This window comes from Rhineura floridana, chromosome 14 (genome assembly GCF_030035675.1).
Source record: "Rhineura floridana isolate rRhiFlo1 chromosome 14, rRhiFlo1.hap2, whole genome shotgun sequence".
NCBI classification, from domain to species: Eukaryota; Metazoa; Chordata; class Lepidosauria; order Squamata; family Rhineuridae; genus Rhineura; species Rhineura floridana.
In genome coordinates this window covers 15,214,129-15,241,230 of record NC_084493.1, presented here as the reverse complement: position 1 = coordinate 15,241,230, position 27,102 = coordinate 15,214,129, and the positions used below count along the sequence as shown (strand labels likewise).

Genomic DNA, 27,102 nt, shown 5'->3' with positions numbered 1-27,102 from the left:
TTGGATGACGCTAGATAGATGACAGTGTGTACAGAAACTGGTCTACTGTACAAAGGAAAAAAATTACATTTGTTGTTCCATCCACTTTTGCCTCTGGCCTCGCCCATCACTTACATATGGCCTCTAGAAGGTTACCCAGAAGGGAACGTGGCTGAAAAAAGTCCCCCATCCTTATTTTAAGATTGGCTGCATGAAGTAAAGGCCAGTCTCGTTTTTAAATTCTGTGCAGTTCAGTAAAAATTTAGGCACTTTAGGAATGATAAATAGCAAGGGGAAGAGTACACCTGAGCATATACAGAGTGCCCTTTCCTGATCACTGAACAGATTTAAGAGAATTAAATCCGAGAATTTAAGAAAATTAAGGAGCAAGGCTTCCTTCCAGAGAATGTCAAGCAGACACGTTTATTTTTGTATATAAAATGTACACTCTAATTCTTCCTTAGTTTATTTTCTGCTGGGGGGGGGGGAGAGGAAATGGGGTCAGAAACTATCCACTGCCTTTAAGGACACGTCGGTCAACGGGAAACGGGAGAGACAGAGAGAAAACGAAACACTCCGCCAGCTCCTGTGCCAGTTACGTCAGGGGAAGACAAAGAGCAGGGATTGGTTCGTTCCTTAAAAGAGGCCGATACCACCCTCATCCAATCCAGCGCCGCCGTTCAGGCGCGCGCTAAAGGCAGCGGCTGTGGCAGTAATTACAGTCACACCTGCGCCTGCGCCAGTCCAAGGGGCAGAAGGGAGCGGCTGCTAGAACTCTATGGTTCAGAGGAAAATGGGACAGCGAGCCCAGGCGCAGAGCGGCTGCAGCCAACGCTTCTGATTGGTTCGCTTGGATTTCCCCCTCCCTTTCCCTATCTTCCTCCCCTCCCCCCGCCCGAGGTAACTACAGTATAGAGATGGTTGTGAAAGTACTGTATAGCGGGTGAAGGGGGGGCAGGACTTTAACCCGGAAGTGAATCCTAGCGTGCTGTGGAGCCGAGAGGAGGGGGAGGGAAAGAAGAGGACGAGGAGGGACCCAAGACGTGATGGCCGCCTCCACCGCCAGCTCAGTGTGAGCCCTCCTGTGACCCACCGGCCTTTCTTTGCCCTGCTATGGACCTGCCCGCCTCAGGGAGCATCCGCGGCTGAGGGGGGACTGAGTGACTCTCCATCCCTCACAGACACACAGACAGATTTCCAGCTATCCCTCTTTCAGCCTTGGCACCCTCCACCTGCCTTGTGGGAGGAACGGGAGGGCTCCACTGTAAGCTTCCCTCAAGGCCCCCTTTGAGTGTAAAGGAAGCGAGAGGCTGCTTTTGTAGGGCTCGAGGGTGTTTCTGGCCAGGTGTGGATGTGAGAGAGAGGGCGGCGGAAAGGAGTCTCAGTAAGGGGGGGCTCCCTTTTGAGCTTGGGTGGGTGAGTGGGCTTTAGCCTGTTAAGGAGCGAGGCTCCAGGACCCCATGGGAGCCTAAAGAAGGGAGGGTCTTTAGGCTGAGGCTAGGTAGATAATCTGAAGAATTGGGGGTATATATATATATGTGTGTGTATGTATATATATATATAAGAACTGGAAACGTCTTTAAGTGTTAGGGTTGTTCTGTTTGAAGGGGGAGTTCCAGTTCTTTTCTGGGCTTTAGGAGGGGATTCTTCCTGTCCAGTTGAGGTAGATCTGTGTAGTATAGGTTGGGAGAGCTAATATTTGTAGTGTGTTTGGGCTCCTGAAGTGACAAGATTGTGTTGGGGCCATGCGGAGTTTCCAAATATGGATGAGGTGACAGTTTGAATGCTGGAGAACAAGGAGGGTCTTGCAGCGTGTAAGGTGGGAGGTTGAACATCAGTGCTGCAGGTTGTTGGAAGAAAGAAGCCCTTTGGGGGGCAGGCATTTTTCAAGGAGTTACAGAGAATGGTGTTAGATGCTGGGAGTCATCTTGGGTTTCCTAGTAGGTAATGGACTTTTTGGATGTGGAGGACTAGATTCAGCCTGATAGTTAATGAAACAAGTTGTGGTTAGCCTGTATCGTTTTAGGTAAGACAGTTCATCCAGTATCAGCTGTGACTTTCTCCCGTCTCTCCTTGGTGTGGTTTTCCATCAAGCGTCTCTGATGCCAGAACAAGGCCCCAGAATGAACGGTTTCTCTCTGGGCGAGCTATGTTGGCTCTTCTGCTGCCCACCTTGTCCCAGCCGCATAGCTGCCAAGCTGGCTTTTCTGCCCCCAGAGCCCACGTACACTGTGATGCAGCCAGAACAGCAGGAAGGTGGGGCTGCAGCAGGGACACCAACAGGTAGCTGCAGTCTGCACTTGACTGAGCGGGCGGACTGGCAGTATTCCCAAAGGGAGCTGGATGCTGTGGAAGTCTTTTTTTCACGTACGGCCCGGGATAACCGGCTGGGATGCATGTTTGTACGCTGTGCTCCTTCCAGCCGGTATACACTACTGTTCTCCCATGGCAATGCTGTTGACCTGGGCCAGATGTGCAGCTTCTATATTGGCTTAGGCTCCCGCATCAACTGCAATGTCTTTTCCTATGATTACTCTGGTTATGGAGTGAGCACTGGTAAACCGTCTGAGAAAAATCTTTATGCAGACATCGATGCAGCTTGGCAGGCCCTCAGAACAAGGTAAATGGATGTTGGCTAAACATGCCCATGAAAATGGTGGCGGGTATTTCTAATGATACCTTGTGGGCTGCTTGTACGACACCACTTCTCCCTTGTTGCGGAACCACTATAAATTGTCCTCTTTTGATGCAGTTAAGTTGCCCACTCATTGTTTTGGTGGTGGTGATTGTTTGCATGACCTTGTCAGGATCATACAAGCTCCTCGCATTCAAGGAAACAAATGTTCCTTGAACAGCAGCCCCACATGCTGCATAGTAAATCTCTTCTGAAATGGAAAGTGTTTTAAAAAGCATTTTGTGCCATGGCATTGGGAGCTATAATAGGAGGGTACACATGAGGTCTTATTTGTAACTGAAGTAACATCTTAGATTCTTGATCCTTGGATTCTTGGTGGTGGCCTCAGCTTGCTGCTGTGATTGTGGGGCAAGAAATGAGAGATGACATAAAAATGTGGCATTAAGGAACGTAAGACGAGTCCTGCTGGATCAGGCCGAAGGCCCATCTAGTCCAGCATTCTGTTCTCATGGTGGCCACCCAGATTTGTATGGGAGGCCCTCAAGCACTTCTTAAACGTGCTCTTCCCATTTGGGATTCCTAGCAACTGGTATTCAGAGACATACTATGTCCAATAGTAGAACATAGCTTGTTCTAGGTACTCACAGGAACTAAATGGTGCAAAAGAATGGTAATAGAAACAAAACAGTGGCTAATTACTATATGTAATGAATACTTTGTGTTCTTGGACAGTGCAACAGGGTAAATATGACAGCTTTACAGTAGTAGTCTAAGACTAGTAACATTGCCAAGGATGTAATGTATCAGTCGTATCATTTCACACTATGAAGCTGCTTCAGTACTGAGGCAGGTACACGCAGCTGGTGTGTTGGACTGTTCAGAGTCCTTAATCTAATCAGTACATGAGGAAATTTATACAAAGACCTTTCACCCTCAAAGTCTATTTTTAAGAGATCCAAAGTTCAGATACATTTTTAACAACCTATGACAAGGATATTTATAGCATAGTTTGTTTCTAGGGCTTTGTCTTTACTTTAGGTTTAGCCCGTGGCAGGTAGTTGATGATGTAGTTTTGAGTTGAGAATTTGCTCCAAAGAAGCTAAGGCTGGTCTTGCCCTAGATGCAACTTGTGTATCAATGTCCAGTTTGAGGCTAATGTCAAGTAGATGTAGTCTTGAGCATAAATGTTGAAAAACTGTTCCAGGTTGGGTGCTGACCGAGAATGCCAATAGGCTTTGAGGTCAAAGTCATCTTTTCTTGCAGTTTTCTCAACACATAGACTTCCTACTCTTAACTGAAAACAAATTTAATGTCTTGTAATATTACCCTATGAAGAGTCAAAAGTTCTTGATTGTGATTTTTTTTTTTTGGCCCAAGCATTTAAACCAGGTAGGGGAAACCTTTGTCTTGCCAAATATTGTTGGACTACAATTCCCATCAGCCTAGCCAGAATGGCCAGTGGTCGAGGATGATAGGAGTTGTAGTCCAGAACCATCTGGATTGTCACTGGTTTCCCATCCATGATTTAAACACATGCAGTCCAAACTCCATTAAGCTGGGAGTCTGCTGAACACATCATTGCATGTGGAAATCCAGGTTGTAGCAATGACTAAGTGTGGTTCTTTCCCACTCCTCCCTCCAAACAAACTTTCTTATCCTGATGAGACACCTGTGACCTCTCAGCTCAAATTTCTTTATTTACACGTTCATGGTCTTGAGGTTTGACTAGTGGGAGAGATTGTGTAAACCTATTCAGAATGTGGTGACTCTTTCCACCTGGGTAGAACTGTCGGGCATGCTTTAATTAGGATTCCTGCATTGAGCAGGGGGTTGGACTCGATGGCCTTACAGGTCCCTTCCAACTCTATGATTTTATGCTGGATGCATTATACCTGTTTTAACGTCTGTGATAATTTCTGCATTCTTTTGGTACAAGTTATTTTGACTTAAGAACATAAGAACATAAGAAGAGCCTGCTGGATCAGGCCAGTGGCCCATCCAGTCCAGCATCCTGTTCTCACAGTGGCCAACCAGGTGCCTGGGGGAAGCCCTCAAGCAGGACCTGAGTGCAAGAACACTCTCCCCTCCTGAGACTTCCGGCAACTGGTTTTCAGAAGCATGCTGCCTCTGACTAGAGTGGCAGAGCACAGCCATCATAGCTAGTAGCCATTGATAGTCCTGTCCTCCATGAATTTGTCTAATCTTCTTTTAAAGCCATCCAAGCTGGTGGCCATTACTGCATCTTGTGGGAGCAAATTCCATAGTTTGACTATGCGCTGAGTAAAGTACTTCCTTTTGTCTGTCCTGAATCTTCCAACATTCAGCTTTTTTGAATGTCCACGAGTTCTAGTATTATGAGAGAGGGAGAAGAACTTTTCTCTATCCACTTTCTCAGTGCCATGCATAATTTTATACACGTCTCCTCTGCCCGCCTTTTCTCTAAACTAAAAAGCCCCAAATGCTGCAACCTTTCCTCATAAGGGAGTCGCTCCATCCCCTTGATCATTCTGGTTGCCCTCTTCTGAACCTTTTCCAGCTCTATCATATCCTTTTTGAGATGAGGCGACCAGAACTGTACACAGTATTCCAAATGCGGCCGCACCATAGATTTATACAATGGCATTATGATATCGGCTGTTTTATTTTCAATACCTTTCCTAATTATCGCTAGCATGGAATTTGCCTTTTTCACAGCTGCCGCACACTGGGTCGACATTTTCATCGTGCTGTCCACTACAACCCCGAGGTCTCTCTCCTGGTCATTCACTGCCAGTTCAGACCCCATAAGCATATATGTGAAATTCAGGTTTTTTGCTCCAATATGCATAATTTTACACTTGTTTATATTGAATTGCATTTGCCATTTTTCCACCCATTCACTCAGTTTGGAGAGGTCTTTTTGGAGCTCTTCGCAATCCCTTTTTAACAACCCTGAACAATTTAGTGTCGTCAGCAAACTTGGCCACTTCACTACTCACTCCTAATTCTAGGTCATTAATGAACAAGTTGAAAAGTACAGGTCCCAATACTGATCCTTAAGCTTTCTTTAACTTAGAAACCAAGCTTCTCTAACCCAGAAAGCTAAGTTCTGTGTGTTCAACGTGAACAGAAAAATCAGTTGCGTATAACCTGTGTTAATTATGTGTGTTTGATGTAAAAAGTAAGGCTGCTAATCCATTCAGTTTGAGAAGAGACTAATTGAGCTAGCATAATCCATACTAAGGGAGGCTCTGTCTTAATTACAAATTAATGTTCCAGCAGTAATAGAGAAGGAATGGAACTTGAACATTATTAGAGGCCAGGAAGGAAGACACTTGGGACTGGATAAATGAGGAAGGACTTCTGGCCATTAAGTCTCAAATCTGGGCGCTCTCTTTCTTGAGTATGTGGTGGCAGTAGTATTAATTAAAACATTTATATGTTGCATTTCTCCATTAATGGTACTCAAGGTGACCTTACCAGCTAATTACAAGATGCTTACATTCACATTTTAAAAGGCAAAACATCTTTCTAACATGGATTTTTTGTTTAAGTGAAAGCTTTGGTTCTTTGGCATCCGATGAATGTTCTGTTAGAAATCAGATTCTGAGACTTGGTGAACTTATTATCTGTAAAATATATGCCTAATTTCTTGTGGTCGTTCTTGGAACTGTATTTTAAGACTCCTGAGTGATGGATCCACCTACAGTTCCCTGGCATGAAATCTTGATCTGGTGAGTTAAACAGCCCTAAACCATTGTGGATCAGGCTATTTAAAGGGGTGTCTTCGGTACTAGACTGCTGGTGCTTTGAAATGGACCTTGGAGGCCCCTGTTGAATGCCAGCCTGTGAGACCTCAATGAGGCTGGTGGGCATGAGAGACGCTGGGGCTGGTTTCCCAGTGGGGGTCCCACAATTATGGAATTATCTCCCAGGTGGGGTGTGTATGGCCCCTTCTTCACAGGCCTTCAGGCAGATAATTATTTCAGGTCACACTTCTTAAATAAGGGCTGTGATCCTATTGATTTTTACTGGTGTTTAAATGTTCTTAAAAAGAAATTGGGTGTGACCGGTTTTATGGCTTAGTTGGTTTATTTTTATGGTTGTGAATTTTTTTTAATGATTTTTGTAATTTATTTGTAATTGTACTTTAGTTTTACGGAAGCTAATCTGTGAGGACATTTGTCCTAAAAAGCAGATTCTATTTAAAATACAATGTAAATTGTTTCCCACTGGAAGTTCTCCATCTAACAACCTTCACTTATCTGGCATTAAAGGTTCAGTTTAATTTAGGTCCCTCTGCCTTAATTTGTTTTGAAAAAATAAAATACTTAGATACATAAGTTTGGAAAATATGTTTCTGTTGTGTGAATAAGTTTTTCATTTGAAGAGTAATCTCAGAAAAATATTGTTTCCTCCGATAGTTTTTTATTTGTAGGTTTATAGTTTGTTTTAATAGTATCTCTTAATGATTTATGTGCATAATGGAAGAGGATTTAAGTCTGGCTTGGAGAAAATTAAATCCGGCTTTGGGCTAAGGTGTACAGTTAACTACAATCTATTTAGGATTTTTGCATTGCATTCTTCAATGCACTTACATTCTTCAGGACATTAACAATTGCCTCTTTCTTTCTACTGCAGACAATATAAAATGGCATAGTATCCATTATTTGAGATTGTGATCTTTAGCATCTTGATGAAATTCTGCCTCTGCTTTCAGTGAGTGAAAGATAATTTGGGTAGAAATGTAAAATCACCTCAGGCTAGCTTTATGTTATTTTAGCATAAACAGTGGTATAAAATGGTGCCTGTTGCCTATTCTTTGTTCCCTCCCCCGCCCCCAATACCAGAACAATAGCTTGGAGAGTTAATTTTCTTCCAAACCCATATATAAAAATACTAATATTGTGCATTTCATGCTAGGCTAAATTTTCAGAAGTTCATTATGAGTGTAATAATTCAGTCTGGATCTACAGGTTCAATAGCAATAAACGGAGCAGTGATAACCTTTTAAAACTGAGCTGTAAAGAGTTGACCTATATGCTTTGTTACAGTTAAGGGTGCAGGTACCTACCTACCTAGGAGTAAATCCCATTGAACTCAATGTGGCTTAATTAGTTCTGAGGAGACATCTATAGGATTATGCTGTAAGACATGGATTACGTGTTTTTCGTTAAATGCAAAGACTTTCACTTTGTTGTTTGTGTATGCATGGGTGGGGGCAGGGATACACAGATGGAACATTACAGATTTTGATTAATCTGGAGCCAGACCTAGTTACCTGTGGTGAGTAAGACTCTCCTGCAAGCAACCAAATCCAGACATTTTTTTCCCCAGAGTTGGTTCTTTCTTTGTACCATCACTCTGGCACATATTACTAAAATAGATGCATGTGGGCTAACAAATCTTTGTGGAGTCTTGCAACGCTGATTCATATGAGTACTAAGAAAACTTACCATAAAGTTAAAAGTGAACTGCTAACCATTAACATTGTCAGGGCATTAGAGGAGGGTTGGGGAACCTGCAGCCCTCCAGATATTTGTTGTACTACAACTTACATCGTCCCAGATCATTGGCTACGCAGGCCAATGGAGTTCGAATCCAAGAACCTTTGGAGGACCACAGGTTCCTCATTCCTGGATTAGAGGAAGGAAATGCCTTAATTCTTACTTTTCAATGGGCTGAGAGAGAACATTAAAATCAAACTCAAAATTTCCTAAACTAGCATAATACTAACTGGTTGCTTTAACAACATATTGGCCAGCTCTAAATAGAGAGTTTATATAACCTAGGGCCATAATTAAACCCTTTGGTCACAAACTTGCAGATAAAATTCTGCAGTATGCAGGACAGATGGCAAGGCTACTAAGCGAGATGACTTGCCTGAAGGGTAAGGCTGCAGTCTTAGGTCCATTTACCTGGAAATAAGTCCCAATTCAGAATTTCTTGTAAGTAAACATGCATAGGATTGGATTTACCTGTTCAGAACTTTACAGAAGCAAGGCCTGGCAATTACTGGGCAAAAGTAGCGTTTTTCCATAAGGTGGAAAGCAAATGTTCACCATGCAGTTTGATTATGAAAGCGCTACTTCTGTGAAAGTAGAACATATTGTAGAGCTCAGATAGTTCGGGGGTGTAAAATAAATGAAACCGGGGCAGAAGCTCTTTGCAACCCCAGCTAGTGGTTGCACGTGCCTCATGTCAGTGTAGCATTAACACTGCACCATCGTTAGTGTTAAAACTGTAACCAGGGAGAAGTCTGCAGCATGTTCCCAATTGCCTAACCATGGTTAAATGATTACTGTCATTACATCTGCATCAAGCCTAAAAAGAAACCCAATAGACAAGAACCTGCCATACTATTAAATCTTGTGACAGCAAAAGCTTGTTTGCTTGGTAAATTACCAGAAAGGCAAATCCCCATGGCCTTTTAATAACAGATCTATGCTGTATCATGTTAAGCTGCCACGTGCCAAGAGGGCACGAAGCAGTTTTCAGTTGGGACATGGGGAAAACAGACTATATTGGCTATATGATAATAGCCCTTCTGAATGATGGTAGAATAAATTATGGGACTTATGGGTGCAAAGACAAAAACTAGACTTCAGTCATTTCTGCTAGACAGTGACAAGAGATTGTTAGGAACCAACATAGGCAGCTTGGAATCTGTGAGTGCTGTGGCACATATTGGATCTCAGAATCTGGGTTGAGATGCTGCCACCCTGGCATCTCGGCCAACTTATTCACAAATAGGAGGGAAAAGGAGGAAGGCCGAGTAGCTATGGAGGCTGTCTTGCCATGGACCATCCACAGTAGTCTGTCACTGAGTGGTGCAAGTTGGATCAGACCCAAGTATGGTAGGCAGTGTATATTGGCATACCATGTTCATTTTAGCAATAAGGGCTGCCCATACTGCTGTGCCCCTGAAAAGCAGTGCAGACAGAAATGTGGCCATGTTGGCGCCATGCCATTTTGCCTAACTACCCTTTTCAGTGGCTTATTGAAGTGACCGTAATGTTCTCATGTGTCTACTTTTTTAAAAGGTGGTTGTTCACTTCAAATACTTACGTTCTTCCAGAACAGAATTAAATACTTGCTTCCAGACTAGTCTTGCCATCTTTTTCTTTGTCATGGAATAGATTGGTTGTGTCCTGTGCACAAAAACTGACCATTCAGTGTACATCAGGAGATAGCTGAGATGACTGGCTTTAGGCCCCCAACAGATAGGTCCAACAGGATGAGCTTTTGCTTCCTTTTCAGGTGGTAGAAGCTCTCATCAGCTGAGTTGTGATTCTTTATAAGAATGCTTTTTTTTTTTGTCCAGAGCCTTGAGTTGGGGCTCATCTTGTTTCTTCTCTGTGGAATGGCCACTACAGCACAAATCTCTCAACTTATTACCTTGCATACAATAGTTCACTATTCATAATCTGTAGCACAGAAGCCTGCAAGTAGTAGGAAGATGCACATGCTTCCGACTAGCCTAATTCCTCAGGCATTCAAGTTGCCTAGATACAAGCTTCCGAAAGTTGCTGGAATGGTTAACTTGGTGAGATCTGTGTCCAGTTTCACATGCCTAAATACTCTAGGTCCATAATTTCAAATTGCAGCTGGGTTGGCTTGACAGCACTGGGGTTTATTTTAGAACTTGAATGGAACTCTGCATAACTGAATACATTTTTTTTAACCTGTGAATGCCATAAATATCCTTGCTTGTTGCAGGTTGCTGCATGTCACTTAGAGAAGCTGGAGGGACTTCAGAAATGGCTATATGAGTGCAGTTTATGACGATAGCAAACAATAGTACTTTGCAGGTAGCAGTAGAAAGTAGAAAGTGCTCCTTAATCCTGTAGTGTTGGCTTGCACAGTGTGGAACCTACCAACTGAATGCAGCAGATTCCCAGTTTTGCTGCTCCCTGGAGCTACAGAAACAAGCACTTGGGTGGTCAAGATATATGGCTTGTGGATAACAAGTTGTGCAGTCCTGCTATAGCATGTTTAGGATACCCTGTATGTGTATGGGATCCAGGAATATTTGCTATATCATATATACTGTAATACTTTTTAAACCGTTCTGAAAACATCAAGGGAGTCCAAATTCTGTAAGATGTAGTAGTGTTTCACCCTGGACCTCTAGGTAGATTTCGGCTCCCATTTCAAATAGCGAAATGAGATGGACTTATACTTTCTGCTTAACTAGTAGGATTTTTCAAGTGGCTAAGGTTTATAATGAAGTTAATAGCAGGTGATAACTGTTGTTGGAAATGTTCATGTGACGAAAAAGCATCATAAGGCATGATAACTATTATTGTGGGAGGGGGATTCATTTCCATGAGAAAAAAATGCTTGCATATAGCCGGTGAAAATAGCACAATGACAATCAACTATAGTGGGAGAGGTACACCACCACCAGTACTAAAGGGAATATGTCTACATCCAGGTAATGTGATTCTCAGCAGTGGTAGAGTAAGCATAATAATTATTCTACTGTGTGTTTGTGTCAACAAGTGTTACAACTTCCTGAAAAAATAATGCACAACCAATGAAGGAAAATTATTTGGGCGAGACTGAATATTGTAATTCTGACTCAGTTTTTTTAAGTGCAATTGCTTTTGTAGGTAAAGTGACAACAGCCCCACACAAGGAGATATCAATAGACTGGAGTTTACAGTAGTACAAAAAAACTTCGGAGGAAAAACCTGCCTAATAAGAACTGAGCATGTTGGCTGACTTTGTTACAAGGATACAAGCCTGAAAAACTGGATGGGACAGACATCTATCATTGTCTGAATAGATCATTTCCTGGTTCACACTGACTCTAGTTTTAAAGAAATCCAAGACTTTAGTCGGGATTGGACATTTGGGGTCAGGAGCCTATCTTTTCCTGGTTTTAGTCAATAGACTAAATCATTGCATCACTGTGCAGTGGTGATGCTCCAAGAATAAGTCTAGAAAAGTTACTAGCTCACTTTTTTTAAACTGGCCTGCCCACTCATTCAAAGCAGTCTTAAGTTGCTGTCACAGTATCATCTGTCTGAAAGAAAAAAAACAACTTTTTAATTTGTAAAACTGGAAAGTTGATACTTTGTTTTGTTTCATACAGATGTTATAGTGACAGTGGTTGTTGTATATAGGCAGGCTAGTAAAAATATTGCAGGTATGCACACATGCTCAAAAAAACTAGTCTGCTTTCCTGGAGGCACTTGATTTATACATAAATTTCTGTACTTCTAAATCAAGAAAAACTATCTTCCCAAAGCGCTGCTTACCATAGGTGAGTAGCTATTTAAAAGCCAGAGTAACTCTTTTTTAATAAAGCATCCATATGGCAAAGCCATTTAAAGACACATGTTTCCTATTTTAGAAAACATCATGAATTCTGTACTTCCCTAAAGATTGGGGAAGATAACTTTGTTCAGAGGGTATCTGTTGCAGAAAAATTCCCCAGAGACTGGCTTTGTATGGATCTCATACACCGAACCAGTTAAAAGTATATAATGGAATGTAGCTCGGCCCTTCTGAATTATTCATACTTTGGTCAGTGAAGGGAATCCTTAGCGGCCAGCAAATGCTTCCTGCCTGTGATAAGTAAGTTTTTTTATTTCTAACATTCCTTTGCTAAAGGACATCCTTAATTAAATGCAACTAACTCAGTTAAAGTAACTAGTGTGACTGTAGTGTGGTTTTCTAAATGAAGCTGTGTACACTGATAGGATATTGGTGTTTATCTCCTTGCTGTGCCCTGGAAAATGAAGCCACTATGTTAGGGAAGTAGCATAGTACAAGTTGATGCAAAATACATACATGGTCACTGTTCTTTTTCACTGTGTGTATAAATGCCTGCTGACTTTGGAATACACTTCATTCGTTTAAAGTGGGCTGTGATATGTGAAAGCTTATGCTGTCCTAAATTAGTTAGTGTTTAAGGCAAGGATGGAGAACCATTTTCAAATCCAGGGCCACATTTCCTTCTCTGCAACCTTCCAGGGGCCACATTCCTGTAGTGGGCAGGGCCAGAGGCAAAAGTGGGTGGAACATTTAATGTGGATTTTACCTTAGACAGTAGATTAGCTTCTACACACTTTCACATATCCCTCTTTATCCTCCTTTCACATTAGCAAAAGGTATCATCAGAGTTCAAGGACACATTCTAGCCAGGCAAAAACTTTCTAGGAAAGTGCAGAGTAGGACCAATGAGAGATCAGGAGGGCGAGATGGTGAGGCCCGAGGCTTCCCTCCCTGTTTTAAGGTGGGTTTAGCTGCAGCACTCTAACACACTTGTCCTTCTGGAAGTGTTCAAGATAAATGGTTACTTAAGTTGAATAACAACTCTAGTTCCAGCTGTTGTTGCTCACAAGCTTCCATGCGGCCCAGCTGTTGCCCTCGGGCAGTATGAGGACCTGCAGTCTCGGGGTGAGGAGCACACAGCCTTTTTTCCAGTAGGAGCCCAGGGTGGCAAACAAAAGCGCTAAAACACTTTAAAACATTATAAAACAGACTTTAAAATATATTAAAACAAAGCAACAATTAAAAAATCATATTAAAACAAAACATCTTTTGTTGTTATGTGCCTCCAAGTCGACTACAACTTATGGCGACCCTATGAATCAGTGACCTCCAAGAGCATCAGTCATGAACCACCCTGTTCAGATCTTGTAAGTTCAGCTCTGTGGCTTCCTTTATGGAATCAATCCATCTCTTGTTTGGCCTTCCTCTTTTTCTACTCCCTTCTGTTTCCCCCCCCCAGCATTATTCTCTTTTATAGTGAATCAGGTCTTCTCATGATGTGTCCAAAGTATGATAACCTCAGTTTCATCATTTTAGCTTCTAGTGATAGTTCTGCTTTAATTTGTTCTAGCACCCAATTATTGGTCTTTTTTGCAGTCCATGGTATCTACAAAGCTCTCCTCCAACACCACATTTCAAATGAGTTGATTTTTCTCTTATCCGCTTTTTTCACTGTCCAACTTTCACATCCATAAATAGAGATCAGGAATACCATGGTCTGAATGATCCTGACTTTAGTGTTCAGTGAATACATCTTTGCATTTGCGGACCTTTTCTAGTTCTGTCATAGCTACCCTCCCCAGTCCTACCCTTCTAATTTCTTGACTATTGTCTCCATTTTGGTTAATGACTGTGCCGAGGTGTTGGTAATCCTTGACAAGTTCAGTGTCCTCGTTGTCAACTGTAAAGTTGCATAAATCTTCTGTTGTCATTACTTTAGTCTTCTTGATGTTCAGCTGTAGTCCTGCTTTTGTGCTTTCCTCTTTAACTTTCATCAGCATTTGTCTCAAATCATTACTGGTTTCTGCTAGTAGTATATGTTCTGTATATGTTCCGCATATAGAACATATATGCAAATATATGCAAACAGGGTGATAAACTACACTGCTGTCTCACACCCTTTTCGATGGGGAACCAGTGCCTGAAGTGCTTCATATTATGTCTGTCCTCACAGCAGCCCTGTAGGCTTGGCTGCTATAAACCTCCTACAGTATTTCAGATGCGCAGTCTGAATTTGAGAGACTAGTAGCTGTTTTAACACCACCTATTTGTGTCAGCCCTGAGCTGGAGAGACTAGAGATGTGAAGGCCTGGGGGGGAAATGGAAAAATTTGGGGGGGGGGGAAACATTTTTTTCTGAAACCGTTTTTGTTTTTTTCCAAAAAATTGGAAAAATTGAAAAAAAAATGAAGAAAAAATGGATGATAGAATGTTTTATTTTAGCATGATGAATAAAATGTTTCATTGAATCTTGGTCCCCCCTTTTTCTCAGTTCTTTTTATGGAAATGGATGCTTTATGTCTGCTTGACGCTGTAGAGGACTAACAGAGACATAAATGATTTTCTTTGTTATGAATGTTGATGGTTTCTTCTGTTGTTTTTTTAAATTGGTTTATGCCAAACTAACTTGTACATAATTACATTTTATGTTCTTGAAGTAACAAAGTGACTTTCAATATGTAAAAAGTGCTAATATTGTATTTTTTCAATTTTTCTGAAAATTTCCATTTTTTTCCAGGAAAAAAACTGGGTTTTTTCCATGGCTTCAAATTTTCCAGAATTTGTACATCTCAAGGAGAGACTGCAGGTTACAGCTTCACCTAACCCAACTGCCTTCAATCTGGCACCTTCCAGATGTTTTGGACTACAACTCCCATCAGCTGTGCTAGCTGGGGGCAGGTGGGAGTTGTAGTCCAAAACATCTGGTGAGCGCCAGGTTGATGAAGGCTGGTGTAACCACTATATGAGCCCCTCACATTGCTGTTGTCAAGCCTGTTTTTTTTTAAAGTGTTGGCTGACAACTCATTTCTCTGCTTGATTATATCACTGTTCCCCTTCTTTGCTGTACTATACAGCATCTCTGCTTCTTTGTCAGCCTTAAAGGGTGAAATCTCCACGGGTTAAGGAGTTCACACACATCACAGGAGTCAAATGAACAGAAAGTAAGATGAGCAGACTCATCCATTGCATGCTTGCCTATCTATCTTTGAACTGTACGGAAGAAAATCCTTTGGCAGTCTTTACACGAGAGCCTCCTTAATAGCAGAGTAGACAGGTGTCTGATGCCTCAGTAGCCTCACCACAGCAGGGCACCTAGTAGCACCAGCATGGATATTTTGCTTTGAAACATAAAAGTATATTTTGTAGGAAACCAAACTTGCTCCTTCATTCCTCGTTGATGTCCTTTAAAAAAAACAAAAGTACAGCAGTTGTGGTCTTAAAGCCATTAAACTCTGTATTTACTACCAAAATAAGCAGCTCGTAAATGTGTGTGTTATGATAGTGCAAATAATGCAGAATCGAACGCAGTACCACAACTTCCTTTTTGATGTGCTGGTGTAGAAACAACAGCTGGTTTCCAAACTTTCTGGTCCTCCATCGGCCTTTTTATGTGAATTCTGCTGATTGTGCTGTGCATTCATCACAAGAAAAGCCCTTTGGGGGAGGGAAGGAATTCACTTTGTGCCTGATCCTACAACAAAAGGCTTTCCAGGCTTTTGTTCCAAGTCAGTTTGTAGTTACCTTCTGTTTCTAGCCAATTCCAGGCCTCTTGCTTGAGCCTGCACATCTTTTTGCCTTTATGTCATTGCATGTCCCTCCCCCCCAGCTCTTGCTTTGGTAGGTATTTATTTATTTATTTATTTCATTTGTATACCGCCCCATAGCCGAAGGTCTCGGGGCGGTTTACAACAATTAAAAACATTAAAAACAAATATACAAATGTAAAAACACCTATATGTTGGTGCTTGTACTGTACTGCCACTTGATTCTCTCTTGGTGGTGGTTTGAATGTCGTGGTAAAAGTAATCAGGAGGGCTCAAAATTGGCACAGTTGTGGCTGGGATTTTCAGACATAAAAGGGAACAGTATGTCCTCTCTTCTTCTCCTCCTCCCCCTTCACCCCATGGACCCAAACAGGTTCTGGCCTGCAGCTTTCAATATTAACAGAATTTAAGCTGCTTAAACATTCTGGTCTAGGTGCTTGAATATCTTGAGATAATTATTGCTAGTGTTTGCACTTTTTTCGTTTGCTAAATGAATGAGTGCTTTCAATCTAGCTCTCTAAAACTGTCGGAGCGCAAAATAGTTTTACGTCACAGATTGTCAGAATTCTCAGAAACTTTTGCAAGATTTGCTCACCTTTCAAGGAAGAGCAGAACTTTTGAGTAAATTAGTTCTTATAGTGTACAGATTTGACTGGCCATCTCCCCATTATCTTTTTATTTTCATTCCAGAGTTTTGTTCTCTGATAGTACCTTAAAAACTTGGGGAGGATGGGAGCATAAGACGTTTGGCTGTATCTAGCTATGTAGACTTAAGTCAAAGCATCTGAGTTTTTTTAATGATGAAGAAAATGTTGTGGCAACAGAGATAGAATAGCCATCTGAATGGGGATCTGTTATCTGGGTTTATAGTGTCTCAAGGATGAGGATGCTTCAGCAAAACAACCCAGCAGTCTTTAGGTCTTAAAGGCAAGCTATTTCCATTAACACATGGGACATAAATGCTGTTAAAAGATACAGTAGGGATCAACAATTGGCAGTTCCAGGGCCAGATCTGGCCCACTACTATCCAGTTCCCTTAGTCCAGAGATAGGGAGCAGTAGTCAGGGAGGATGGGAGCTGTAGTCCAACAACATGTAGAGGGCCACACCTTCCCCATCCCTGCATTAGTCAATCTAGAAGTATGTGTTGGTGTGTGTATGGGCTCCGTAGCCATGAGACTTGGTGTAGCAGTCTTTTTTCCTGAGGTGGATCTGGGCCCCACCCTCCAGTGCCTCCCCAGTAAAACTAGTTGCCAACTAGAAATTAATAGAGCAGAAACACTGTGTTTCAAGAGGAGGATGCAGCTATCCTACTCAGATCAGATATTGGTGATTCATGAGACTAGCTGATGTCGTCTAGCCAAGCAGATTCACTACTTGATCTCAGTTTATCTCATGGCAAGTGCGGTGGGGCCTGGTTGGAGGCTTCAAGGTGAATGTGGTTGTACTGTTCCAAGTGCAGCAGAGAATCCCAGCAGGCTCTAAACTGAAGAGTACTTCTGGTATTTCTGCAGTTACGATGATTCAAGATCTACAATGTAAATGTGGGCAAACACTTAAGATTGAAACACTAAACATTCTTACATGGGAGCAAGTCCCATTGAACCAGTTGGGAATTAATTATATTTTGGGTTAGCCTGTGTGGTAGTTATATGTAGACTTGTGGGGTGGCTTACACATGCTTGTACACTGCTTGATTTCTCTACAGTTGACGATAGGTAGCTGGATGTGTGAAGGGATGCTCCACTGAAAAGCATTGCATTTGAGAAGATGTGACGGTTCTACCTAGGGCTGTCAGAGCTGTGATGGCTCCTTCACACATGCAATTCATAGCTTGATGTCACAGTCACTCCGTGTGTGCATCAGATCAACGTTTCTGCTGAGTTGTGCCAGCTGACCAGCCCCTAGCTTTTCTAAATGGGAAGACGTGTTCAGATGCTGAAGAAAGTGCGACAACAGCCTTACTAATTGGAGCAGTTCCTCATTAGAACCATGCTGTGTTTAAAACCTCTTGATTTCAGAGGTGGCTGGGAGCTATTCCCTCACCCCTTCTACTCTCTGGTTGAACTCTGTGTAAATAAAACCTGGTGTGTTTGTCATCAACATGAAATCTCCAGTTAGCCTGTCTCAACACATTGCTCAGAATACAAAGCTGAAGTGTAACATGTAGTATCTTTCCACTGTGTGTCTCTCTCCTCCCGCCCCCATTTAAAATGTGTGCTTTCCATCTGTTGTTTTTGGGACTCTTCTAAGGAGATGATCTTTGCAGGAGGAACTCAGTTGCATACCCATAAATTATAACCTGGACATTCCATTTAGTCACACGGACTTCTGTTTTTTTCAGAGACAAAACCCCTTTTGATTCAAGGAAGGTATTTTTGGGAGCTACTCTGTAACCCTCCTTGAAAATGCCCTGGGCACTCTCTCTAAGATAGACCACCAAGGAGCTGACTAAGATGGTCTGCTTCAAGCAGATAGTTATACTGTGGGTCAAATATTTTTGTGTTGGAGCAATACTCCAAAACTTCCTTGTTGAATATTCAAAAGCATCTAGGAAGCTGTCTTGTGTACCCTTAAAGAAAACATCCTGCATTATTGATTGTAAGATACAATATACACTGGCAATTTGTCCTGCTATGGCTGTTCACTCATCTTCCATAACAGCCTTATGAAATGAATGTTGGCTCCCATATTACAAGTAGGAAAACTGAGCTAGGAACAACTACTATCTCAAAGCCACTCACGACATTAGTAAAGAACTTTGGCTTCATGATCATAAGTATTAAGAATTGAAGCCTATAGTTTTCAACACATCTACTTGCCAGATCTTTTCCTATCGTCTTATACTACTCAGTGCACTAAGCCAGCTCACTGTCAACATCTCCATTGCTTTCTTGCTTCTCCCTTCTTTGCTCACCTGTCTTTATATTTCTCCACCTGTGTGCAGGGTTTGAAGGCTCCAACAGCTATGGTGGTTGACTGTACAGTAGGGCCCCACTCATATGGCAGGTTCGGTTCCAGGCCTCAGCCGAAAAGCAAAAACTGCCAGCTCACTGTCAACATCTCCATTGCTTCTCCCTTCTTTGCTCAACTGTCTTTATATTTCTCCACCTGTGTACAGGGTTTGAAGGCTCCAACAGCTATGATGGTTGACTGTACAGTAGGGCCCCACTCATATGGCAGGTTCGGTTCCAGGCCTCCACCGAAAAGCGAAAACTGCCGGAAAGTGGGGCCCTACTCAGCTGTAGCGCAAGAGCTCCCCACCCTACAGCTGATTACATGCTACAGCTCATCAGCAGGAGCCTGCGATCAGCTATAGCACAAGGAGTTTGTGTGCTTCAGCTGATCCTTGTTAGCTGTAGCACATGATCAGCTGGAGCATGGGGAGCTCACGCACTCCAGCTGATCACTGTCAGCTGGAGCATGGTGGCTGGAGCTCCCCGCACTACAGCTGATCGCCCCGCTGGTGCCACCATGTTAGTGGAATGCTGACAAGCGGGGTCCTACTGTATAAGGCTTTTGTACTTGACTGAAACTCCGCATCTTTGAGCAGCAGTCTGATTGATGTCCCTGGCTTCAAATGTATTTCTAGGAATGTGGCTATATATTAAATTTGTTTATGCAACAAAGAAGCCTGTGGTGGCGGTCATGGTCCAGGTGTGTTGGACAGGGCTGTGGAGTCGGAGTCTGAAGCAATTTTGGGTGGAGTCGGAGTTGGTAGAAATGTACCGACTCCAGCTTCAAAATAAATTTTGATTGACAAATTTTTTAAAATATAAATTCAAAATGTCAAAGAAGTTTCCCATGAAGTCAGCTGTAGTTGAGCATTTCACCATAACTCAAGATGGAAAACATTTTGTGTGTCAGTGTATGACACAGGACCCAGATGAAGACAAATGCTGTGATGCCAAGATCAGCGCATATTCAGGCAGCAATAAAAATGCTCCTATGAGAGCTTCCAGTTTAAAAAGACATTTACAGCCCTTTCCAGGGCTGTGGAGTTGGAAGCAATTTTGGGTGGAGTTGGAGTCGGACAGTAGAAAAATAGAGGAGTCGGAGTCGAAGGTTTGGCATACCAACTCCGCAGCCCTGGTGTTGGAGACTTAACGCCAAAATGGCAAGTCTTGTCAGACTGCAAGGCTGCAATCTGCCATACCATTTGCCTACCCCGTATACATTCCTGTTTCTGTGTCTTAAGGGAGCAAGTAGGATTTTTTTTAAAATGCAGAATTGAATGAAATAACTGGAGTAATGAGCACTTAAAAGATTATAGATCCAAACAAGTTGTCTGTCCAAGGCAGGGGTAGCCAGCGTGGGGCCCTCTAGAAGTTGTAAACTACCACTCCCATAAGGTCCAGTCAGCATGGCCAATGGCCAGGGATGATGGGAGTTATAGTCCCAACAACATCTGGAGGGCACTGCACTGGCTATCCCTGGTCTAAGATTTTCAAAATCCCATGATTTGACCATTTTTAAAAATATGTTTGAAGTTTACATCTAGAGAATAAAACCTTCAGTTTATTTTTCCTGGAATATTCTGTTGTTGTTGTTGTTGTAAATAAGATACACTTCTGTTTTCCTCCTTTCTATGCTTGCAGGTATGGGGTCAGTCCCGAGAACATCATTCTGTATGGACAGAGTATTGGAACCGTTCCCACTGTGGACCTGGCATCTCGGTATGAGTGTGCCGCTGTAATCCTTCATTCACCCTTGATGTCTGGGTTGCGGGTAGCTTTCCCAGACACTAGGAAAACATACTGCTTTGATGCTTTTCCAAGGTATGTGCCAAACTTGCTCCCATGGAGGTATTGTTCATTTCTAATAAATTGGATGTGTACCTTTTAAGAAATAACCAAGCAAGGTCCTGGATACATTACTTATGGATACATTACTTAACCAATAGTACATGTGGTAACCTCAGGAGTATGAGTCTGTTAGCTCTTAAAAATCCCCCTGCTCTGTGATACTTGGACAGTTCTTTTTGCTAGCCATCTCTTCCGTTTAATGTTTATCCTGAAGCATAATGAGGGTGGCCTTGCAGTTCAGGGAAAGAGCACATGCAGAAGCGTTCCAGGTTCAGCGCTTGGCACCTTCACTGAAGGCTGCCCAGGGTCGCAAATAACATAAAATCCAATGTAACAATATACAATAATGAAAAAGATATGAAAGCTGCAGTGCCTAACTGTACCTATTCCCTTGCAAAAGCCTGGGCAAATGGAAATGTGTTCAAATTCTTCCTGAAAGCTCTTGGGGAAGGGGACTGCCTGATCTCCCCTGGGAGGGAGTTTCCAGAGACTTGGGGTGAAGGGCAGGAAGTGACCTCTGAGATCTTGGAATGTTGCTGCTAGTTGATAGTGCTTGGCAAGATGGGCCATAGTCCAACACAGTAGAAAGAGCTTCATATGTTCCCATGTAATGTTGGTAGTCGCTATATGCAGTAATACCTCAGTCAACAAAATAGATGTGTTCCTGGACATTACTACTTCAACAAAAACGTTTGTACCAGAGGTAGAAATAACATGGAAAGAATAAGGCTAGGTTCTTACATCTGCTAATAGATGGTGGGGGCAGCTTTAAAGGGTGCCTGCCTAGCACCCATCCCTTCCCTCTCCCCTTCTCCTCCTCCTCTGAATGGTGTTGAATCCTTCCCTCCCCAGCCCTGGGAGAGAGCAAGAGATCTTTTTAATGTAAAGCAAACTGACAATCTAGTTGGTTTCACTCTAGCAAACCAAAGGCACATGCTAGTTAGTTTCACCTTAAAGCAAAAGCACAGGCAGTGTCAGTTTATCCATAGCAAAGCAAAACTAGTCAGTTTCACCTTTAAAAAAGCCTTCCTTAAAAAGAGAGTGGTTCCTGCAGGATAGTTGACTAAGGTATTACTGTACTATTTAACTTGAACTGGCATCTTGAGTGTGGATCCACTTCTGAGCTTTGCAGATCAAATGTGTTCTGTGTTCCTGCTGTAATGCTTTTTTTTTAATGTGACCTTTAAATAACATTGTGGGATGCCCAAGAAAAAATAGCATGAGGGGAGGGAAGTGGCAGAGGCTAAGTCCAGCAGACTGTTGGCAGAGCACTGTATTCTCTCCCTGTCCCCTATGATGGAGGAAGTGGTGATGGCACAGGGCTGAAGATTTGTGGTGGGGAAGGGTAGTTTAACTTTTCTTAAGCTTGTATTGACCTTGAAGATGAAAATGATGTGTATAACTGCCTACAGCTTATGGCAGTGGTTGATTGGTTAGGAAAACCAATTTTACCTCCCTAGCAGGCATCCACTTCAGTATGTACTAATTCTCCCCCTCCCCCCCCCCGAAAAATAGGAAAAGTCACATGAACTGGTGTGTTGCATTCGCTATGAGGGAATTCATAGTGCTTTCCAGTAGAGTTTGCAATTAACAAGTTTGAAACGGTCCGGAGCTCAAGAAATTTGGTGGTGCAAGATCCATTTAATTTTAAACAAACCATAGTGTGCTTTGAGAATTAGAACTGTAGCTGTAGAGAAAATGATTGCTTAATAGGCAGTTCTTGCAGGGAAATTTCTGATGGGGTGCAGTGGAATAATGTGGCTTTGCTATCGTGTTTTGGTGTAATTCACTCGCCCCTCCTGCCTTTCTAAAAGTTACAAATATTTACAATATGACAAACTTTTGCTCTGAACATTCAGGCTCTTAAAAATTATTCACAAGGCTTGGAACAGAGCTTGGATGGAATAGGCCAAGTCAAATAAGAGATGAAAAACATCGTGGTAGAGACCAGTTTAACAGCAGAGGTATTATATGATGTTCTTTTTTTGCTTTCTAGAGAGCTATTCCTCACCCATGGTCTAAATTCACTTTGTATGTTAAAACATTTTGGTACTTGGAATGAATGCCTCCATCCCTGCCTTGTGTGAGAGAGAGAATTGTTCATTGCCATTTACACAGAAATCTTTTGTGTTTGCTGATGTTGGGACTCCATCAGAGTGTAGTCTCTGTAGATTTCTCTAGCTGCAGAACGATGTGGTTAGGAATACCAAGTAAGGCTAATGTGCTCTTTGAATGCTGCCTTCCCAAGCAGCTGAGCTGGCAGTGGGATGTCTTCCAGTGGTTTTGCAAGCGACAAATATTGTTTTGCTGAAATGCTTGATGAGGAATGAAGGACACTAATTATGCAAACGCCACAGTGGAGAGGCATCCCCCAAGTTTCCTAAAGGAGATGTCCTGCAATCTAGCTGTTAAGAATATATGAAAGACTTTGCATATGTAACTTCATGTTGTACATGTCTGGGAGGTTCCCACTTGTGGTGGGGGTCAGGAATCTGGCTCTAAATCTTATGTTAGCAAGATGCATTTGTCTTGCACTGTCCTTTCTACTTAAGTGTTTTAAAAATAGATACTAGTGTGCTTTTTAAAAAGAGTATTTCGGGAAGGGAGACTAAAACTTCACACATGTTCACTACCTTGTAAGAAATAAAAAGCCTAGGGCATTAAAAAGAGGTACTTAAAAACAATGAAAACAATTCAGAATGCAAACCTTGATTTGGGGAATGCCTAGTGTAACAACGTATATAGGCAGTCCTCAAATATTGATGTGTATCCTTAACCAGCATTGCATCTGAGAGCTAGTGTACTGAATAGTTTTGGAGTCTAGACTAGGACCAGGGACACCCAGGTTCAGATCCCCACTTGGACATGAAGCTCACTGGATGACCTTAGGCCAGCCACTTTCTCTTAGCCCAAACATGGGGAAACCTGTGGCCCTCTAGATGTTGCTGGATTACATCAGGGATAGCCAATGTAGGGCCCTCCTGATGTTGTTGGACTCAAACACCTATCAGCCCCAGACAGTGTCATGAATGATCAGGGATGATGGGAGTTCTAGTCCTGCAACATCTGGAGAGCACCATGTTGGCTACCTCTGGACCACAACATTCATCATCTCTGACTATGCTGTTGGGGAAGTTTGCTATAGGTCATGCAGGGTGTGTTTGTGTGTCAGGCGATTGAAGTCCTTACCGCCTGTATACCTGGATTTAAACTGATGTGTGTTCTAATGCAATGCATGTGTACTTGGAAGTACCACTAAATTCAGTGAGGCATGCTATCAGGAAAGTGTACATTGACTGCAGCCTTAATCCATTTCCCGGAGAGCCGGTGCGGTGCTTAGAACTAGACTTCTTAAGTACATGGTCCCTACTGAGGCATGGAGTTTTCTGATCTGCCTTGCTACCTTGCGAAGATAACCTGCCCTGAGCACTTATGAGAAGGTGGTGAGATCCAAGAGACTGTCAGGGGAAACCAGCCTTTGGGGTTTTTTTGTCTTGCTGAACCTCAGCACTGATCTGAGGCAAGCAACTCTGCATGCAGTAGGGGTAGGCAGCTGGCAGACTTCAATACTATTCAGTGCACTAGCTCTCAGATGCAATCCCCTACACAGGGGAAGGGGCACGGACAGTGGTAAAGAACGTCAGAAGAGCTCTGCTGGATCGGGGCCAATGGCCTGCCAGTCTAGCATTCTGTTCTCCTAGTGGCCAGTGAAATGCCCATGGGAAGCCTGAAAGCAAGACCTTGCACAGAGCACACACTTTGCATGCAGAGGCTCCCAGGTCCAGTCCCTGGTATCTCCAGATAGGTCTGCTAATGCTCCCTGTCTGAAAACTGCAGAGGGCCACTGCCAATACTAGACAGTACTGAGCTAGATGGACCAGTGATCCAGCATGGTATAAGGTAGCTTCTTATGTGCTCACATGGAAGTCAGCTGCTGAGTTGCACAGGGAGAGACTATTCCTGATAGAGCCTTTGTTGCTGTGCTCTTTGGGGTGGAGAGGGTTAAAGCATCCTTTACCTGTTCTCCAGTGCTTGTGGGAGTCAGAAGGAGAGCCAGTGTCGCTAGCACCCTTTGCTCAATTCAAAATATGGCCTCTCTATATAAAAAAGATGGCCAGGAGCTGATATCCAGCCTTCTATGCTGTACCAACAGGGAGGGCTGAACATGATTGTATGTTTACTGCCTCTTCAAGATTTATTTGTGCAGGGAGAGACCGCAAGAAGTTCCCTCATCTTCTACAGCAACTGTCCATAGCTGCCTCAAACTTTGACAGCCGTGAGCCTCTAATGGCCTCCTTGTATTTATTATAAATCTCTAGAATCCACGTTAAGCCTCCAAGTTGCTTCTTAGAAAGAACAGGTGTAGCCTTCAAACCTGGCACAGTTGGGCAATCTTGGCAGAAAAGAATGAACAAATGGCACTTTCTTTTTGGGAGCATATTGGTAGCAAGAGTAGACACAGAGTATAGAGCTCTAAACATGAGAGTAGTGTAGCTTAACAGCACCACAACTCCCTTTTCCTGGCTTCAGAAGTGGCCAGGCTGAAATAGCTGTAAACTTTCTTCTTGGGGCAGGCAGGAAACAGTTAGCAATAAATATGATTAATGTATCCCAGTGACTTTTCAATCACCTGTCTGGAACCCCTTACATAAGAACAGCTCTGCTGGATAAGACCTGATACTCCATTTAGACCACCACTCTGCTTCCATGTAGCGGCCAACTGGAGACTCCCAGAAAGCCCGTGGGCAGGGCATTAAGGCAATAGCCCTTTCCTACTCTTGCTGGTTTTCAGAGGTCTGCTGTCTCTGAAACCTGGGGTTTGCATGTATCCATCATAACTAGCAGCCATTGACTGCCTTGCCCACTTGGTTGCCAGACAACTCATGCACTTTGCAGAAAATTCTGGACCATGATCTAGGACACGGATGAGGCCTGATGGGCCATGCCCTTGCCACTAGAATGCCGCAGAAAACACACAATGCCCTCCTGTAGCCATTTGTTGCTAAGGAGTGGTAATAGTAGAAGACTGAGCTCTCTTTCAAGAATGGTCTGCCATAGGCGACCTCCTTGGGAACCCCAAAGTTATCCAAAACAGTTTATTACGTTAAATGTTTTTTCTAATTACTGAACTAACCTGTAATGGTTTCTTGGTTTTGTTTTTGTTCCTCAGCATTGACAAGATTTCTAAAGTAACCTCTCCTGTCTTGGTGATCCATGGTACCGAAGATGAAGTAATAGATTTCTCACACGGTTTGGCAATGTATGAGCGATGCCCCCGGGCAGTGGAGCCCCTCTGGGTGGAAGGGGCTGGCCACAACGACATAGAGCTTTATGCACAGTACCTAGAACGACTAAAACAATTCATATCTCACGAACTCCCTAACTCCTGAAGAAACCTACTTCACCTCAATTGTTTTCTTTTCCTTTTTTTTACCTCAGTTAACTGTGAATGGAAGAATTGACCTGTTTTTGCACATGCATTAACTGGATTAGCTGTAATACCATGAAGAAATGCCCTCTCATTAGGGTTTATCCAATCAATTCTTGACTGTCTTTTTATATCAGGAAATTATTCCAACAGTCACTACTATAATCCCCAATATTTTTTACCCTCATTTTGCTAGAAGTGTCAGAGTTGTGGAAGGGATACTGGCTGAATTTAAGGGATTCTACTTAATCTAATGCAGTTATGATACTTCCAAACTTTTTCCCACCCCATCCTTCAAGTTGCTTGTCTCTTAATGTTTTTCTTTCTCTCTGAAAATCTTCCTACAGTCTGGACTACAGCTTCTTACTGATTGGTGGAACCAGTCTAAGAGCATTCTTCATGTGAAATTTCTAGCTGTGCTATTGTAACTGGAAAGGTTTTTTGTTGTGATTTCTCATTGTGCTTTATTTTATTTGGGGGGGGGCAATCTTACCTTCCTAAGTAAATTAATTAATGAAAATTTCCTGGGGACACAAATAATTTCTAAATGGGGCTAATTCTGAAATGACCTGTCATCAGTTTTCTGCATATTTACAAAATATTCCTAAAGGAATAATGACTAAATAGCTAAACTCTTTACTCCTTTTTACTTTAAAAAAAAGTGTAAATTTACTAAACCCAGTTATTCAGATGATGTTTACACTCTGAATAAGAGCCAACTTCGGCATTTCCTTGTGTAAAGCATTCCTTATAGAGGTTTTTAAAAGAATTGTACATAAGTGAATTTACATTTATGCATAACTCCTGACTGGTAGTTTTAAATTTAAGTCAAGTTAACAAATTCTGGTTTGTATATGAATACATTTTGTTAAAGTTTTTATCCCTGCATTATTTTGCTATTAAAAGTTTTATAAGGTTTCCAGGACAACTAATAAATATTTACACATTTGTTTTTGATGAATTTATGTAAGAAACTTTCATTGAAACTGATCCTTTTTGTTTAGGGGAAATTTTTCATTCTCTGACACTGGAATCGCACAGAATATGCAAGACAATTAAAATTATTACACTAAGAGGCCTAAGGTTTTTTCCCAAATTGTATGGCCTTAAATGTACTGTAAGCCTCAGATTGTTGTAAAAATGGATTGCGATGGATTATGGTTTGTCTTTTGTTGCCAGAATGCAACAACAGTGATTGTAATGGAATAAAGGATGCATGGAATAGAGAA

General features: G+C 42.4%; 1 protein-coding gene across 1 annotated transcript; it reads left to right on the top strand.

The window, feature by feature from the left end:
* The first annotated feature begins 886 nt into the window (after window positions 1-886).
* ABHD17C (abhydrolase domain containing 17C, depalmitoylase) lies at window positions 887-27,102 on the top strand. The gene is made up of 3 exons (XM_061595583.1): window positions 887-2,599; window positions 20,239-20,418; window positions 25,616-27,102. The coding sequence occupies exons 1-3, from the start codon at window positions 2,082-2,084 to the stop codon at window positions 25,833-25,835; spliced, it is 918 nt and encodes a 305-aa protein (XP_061451567.1). The 5' UTR covers window positions 887-2,081; the 3' UTR covers window positions 25,836-27,102.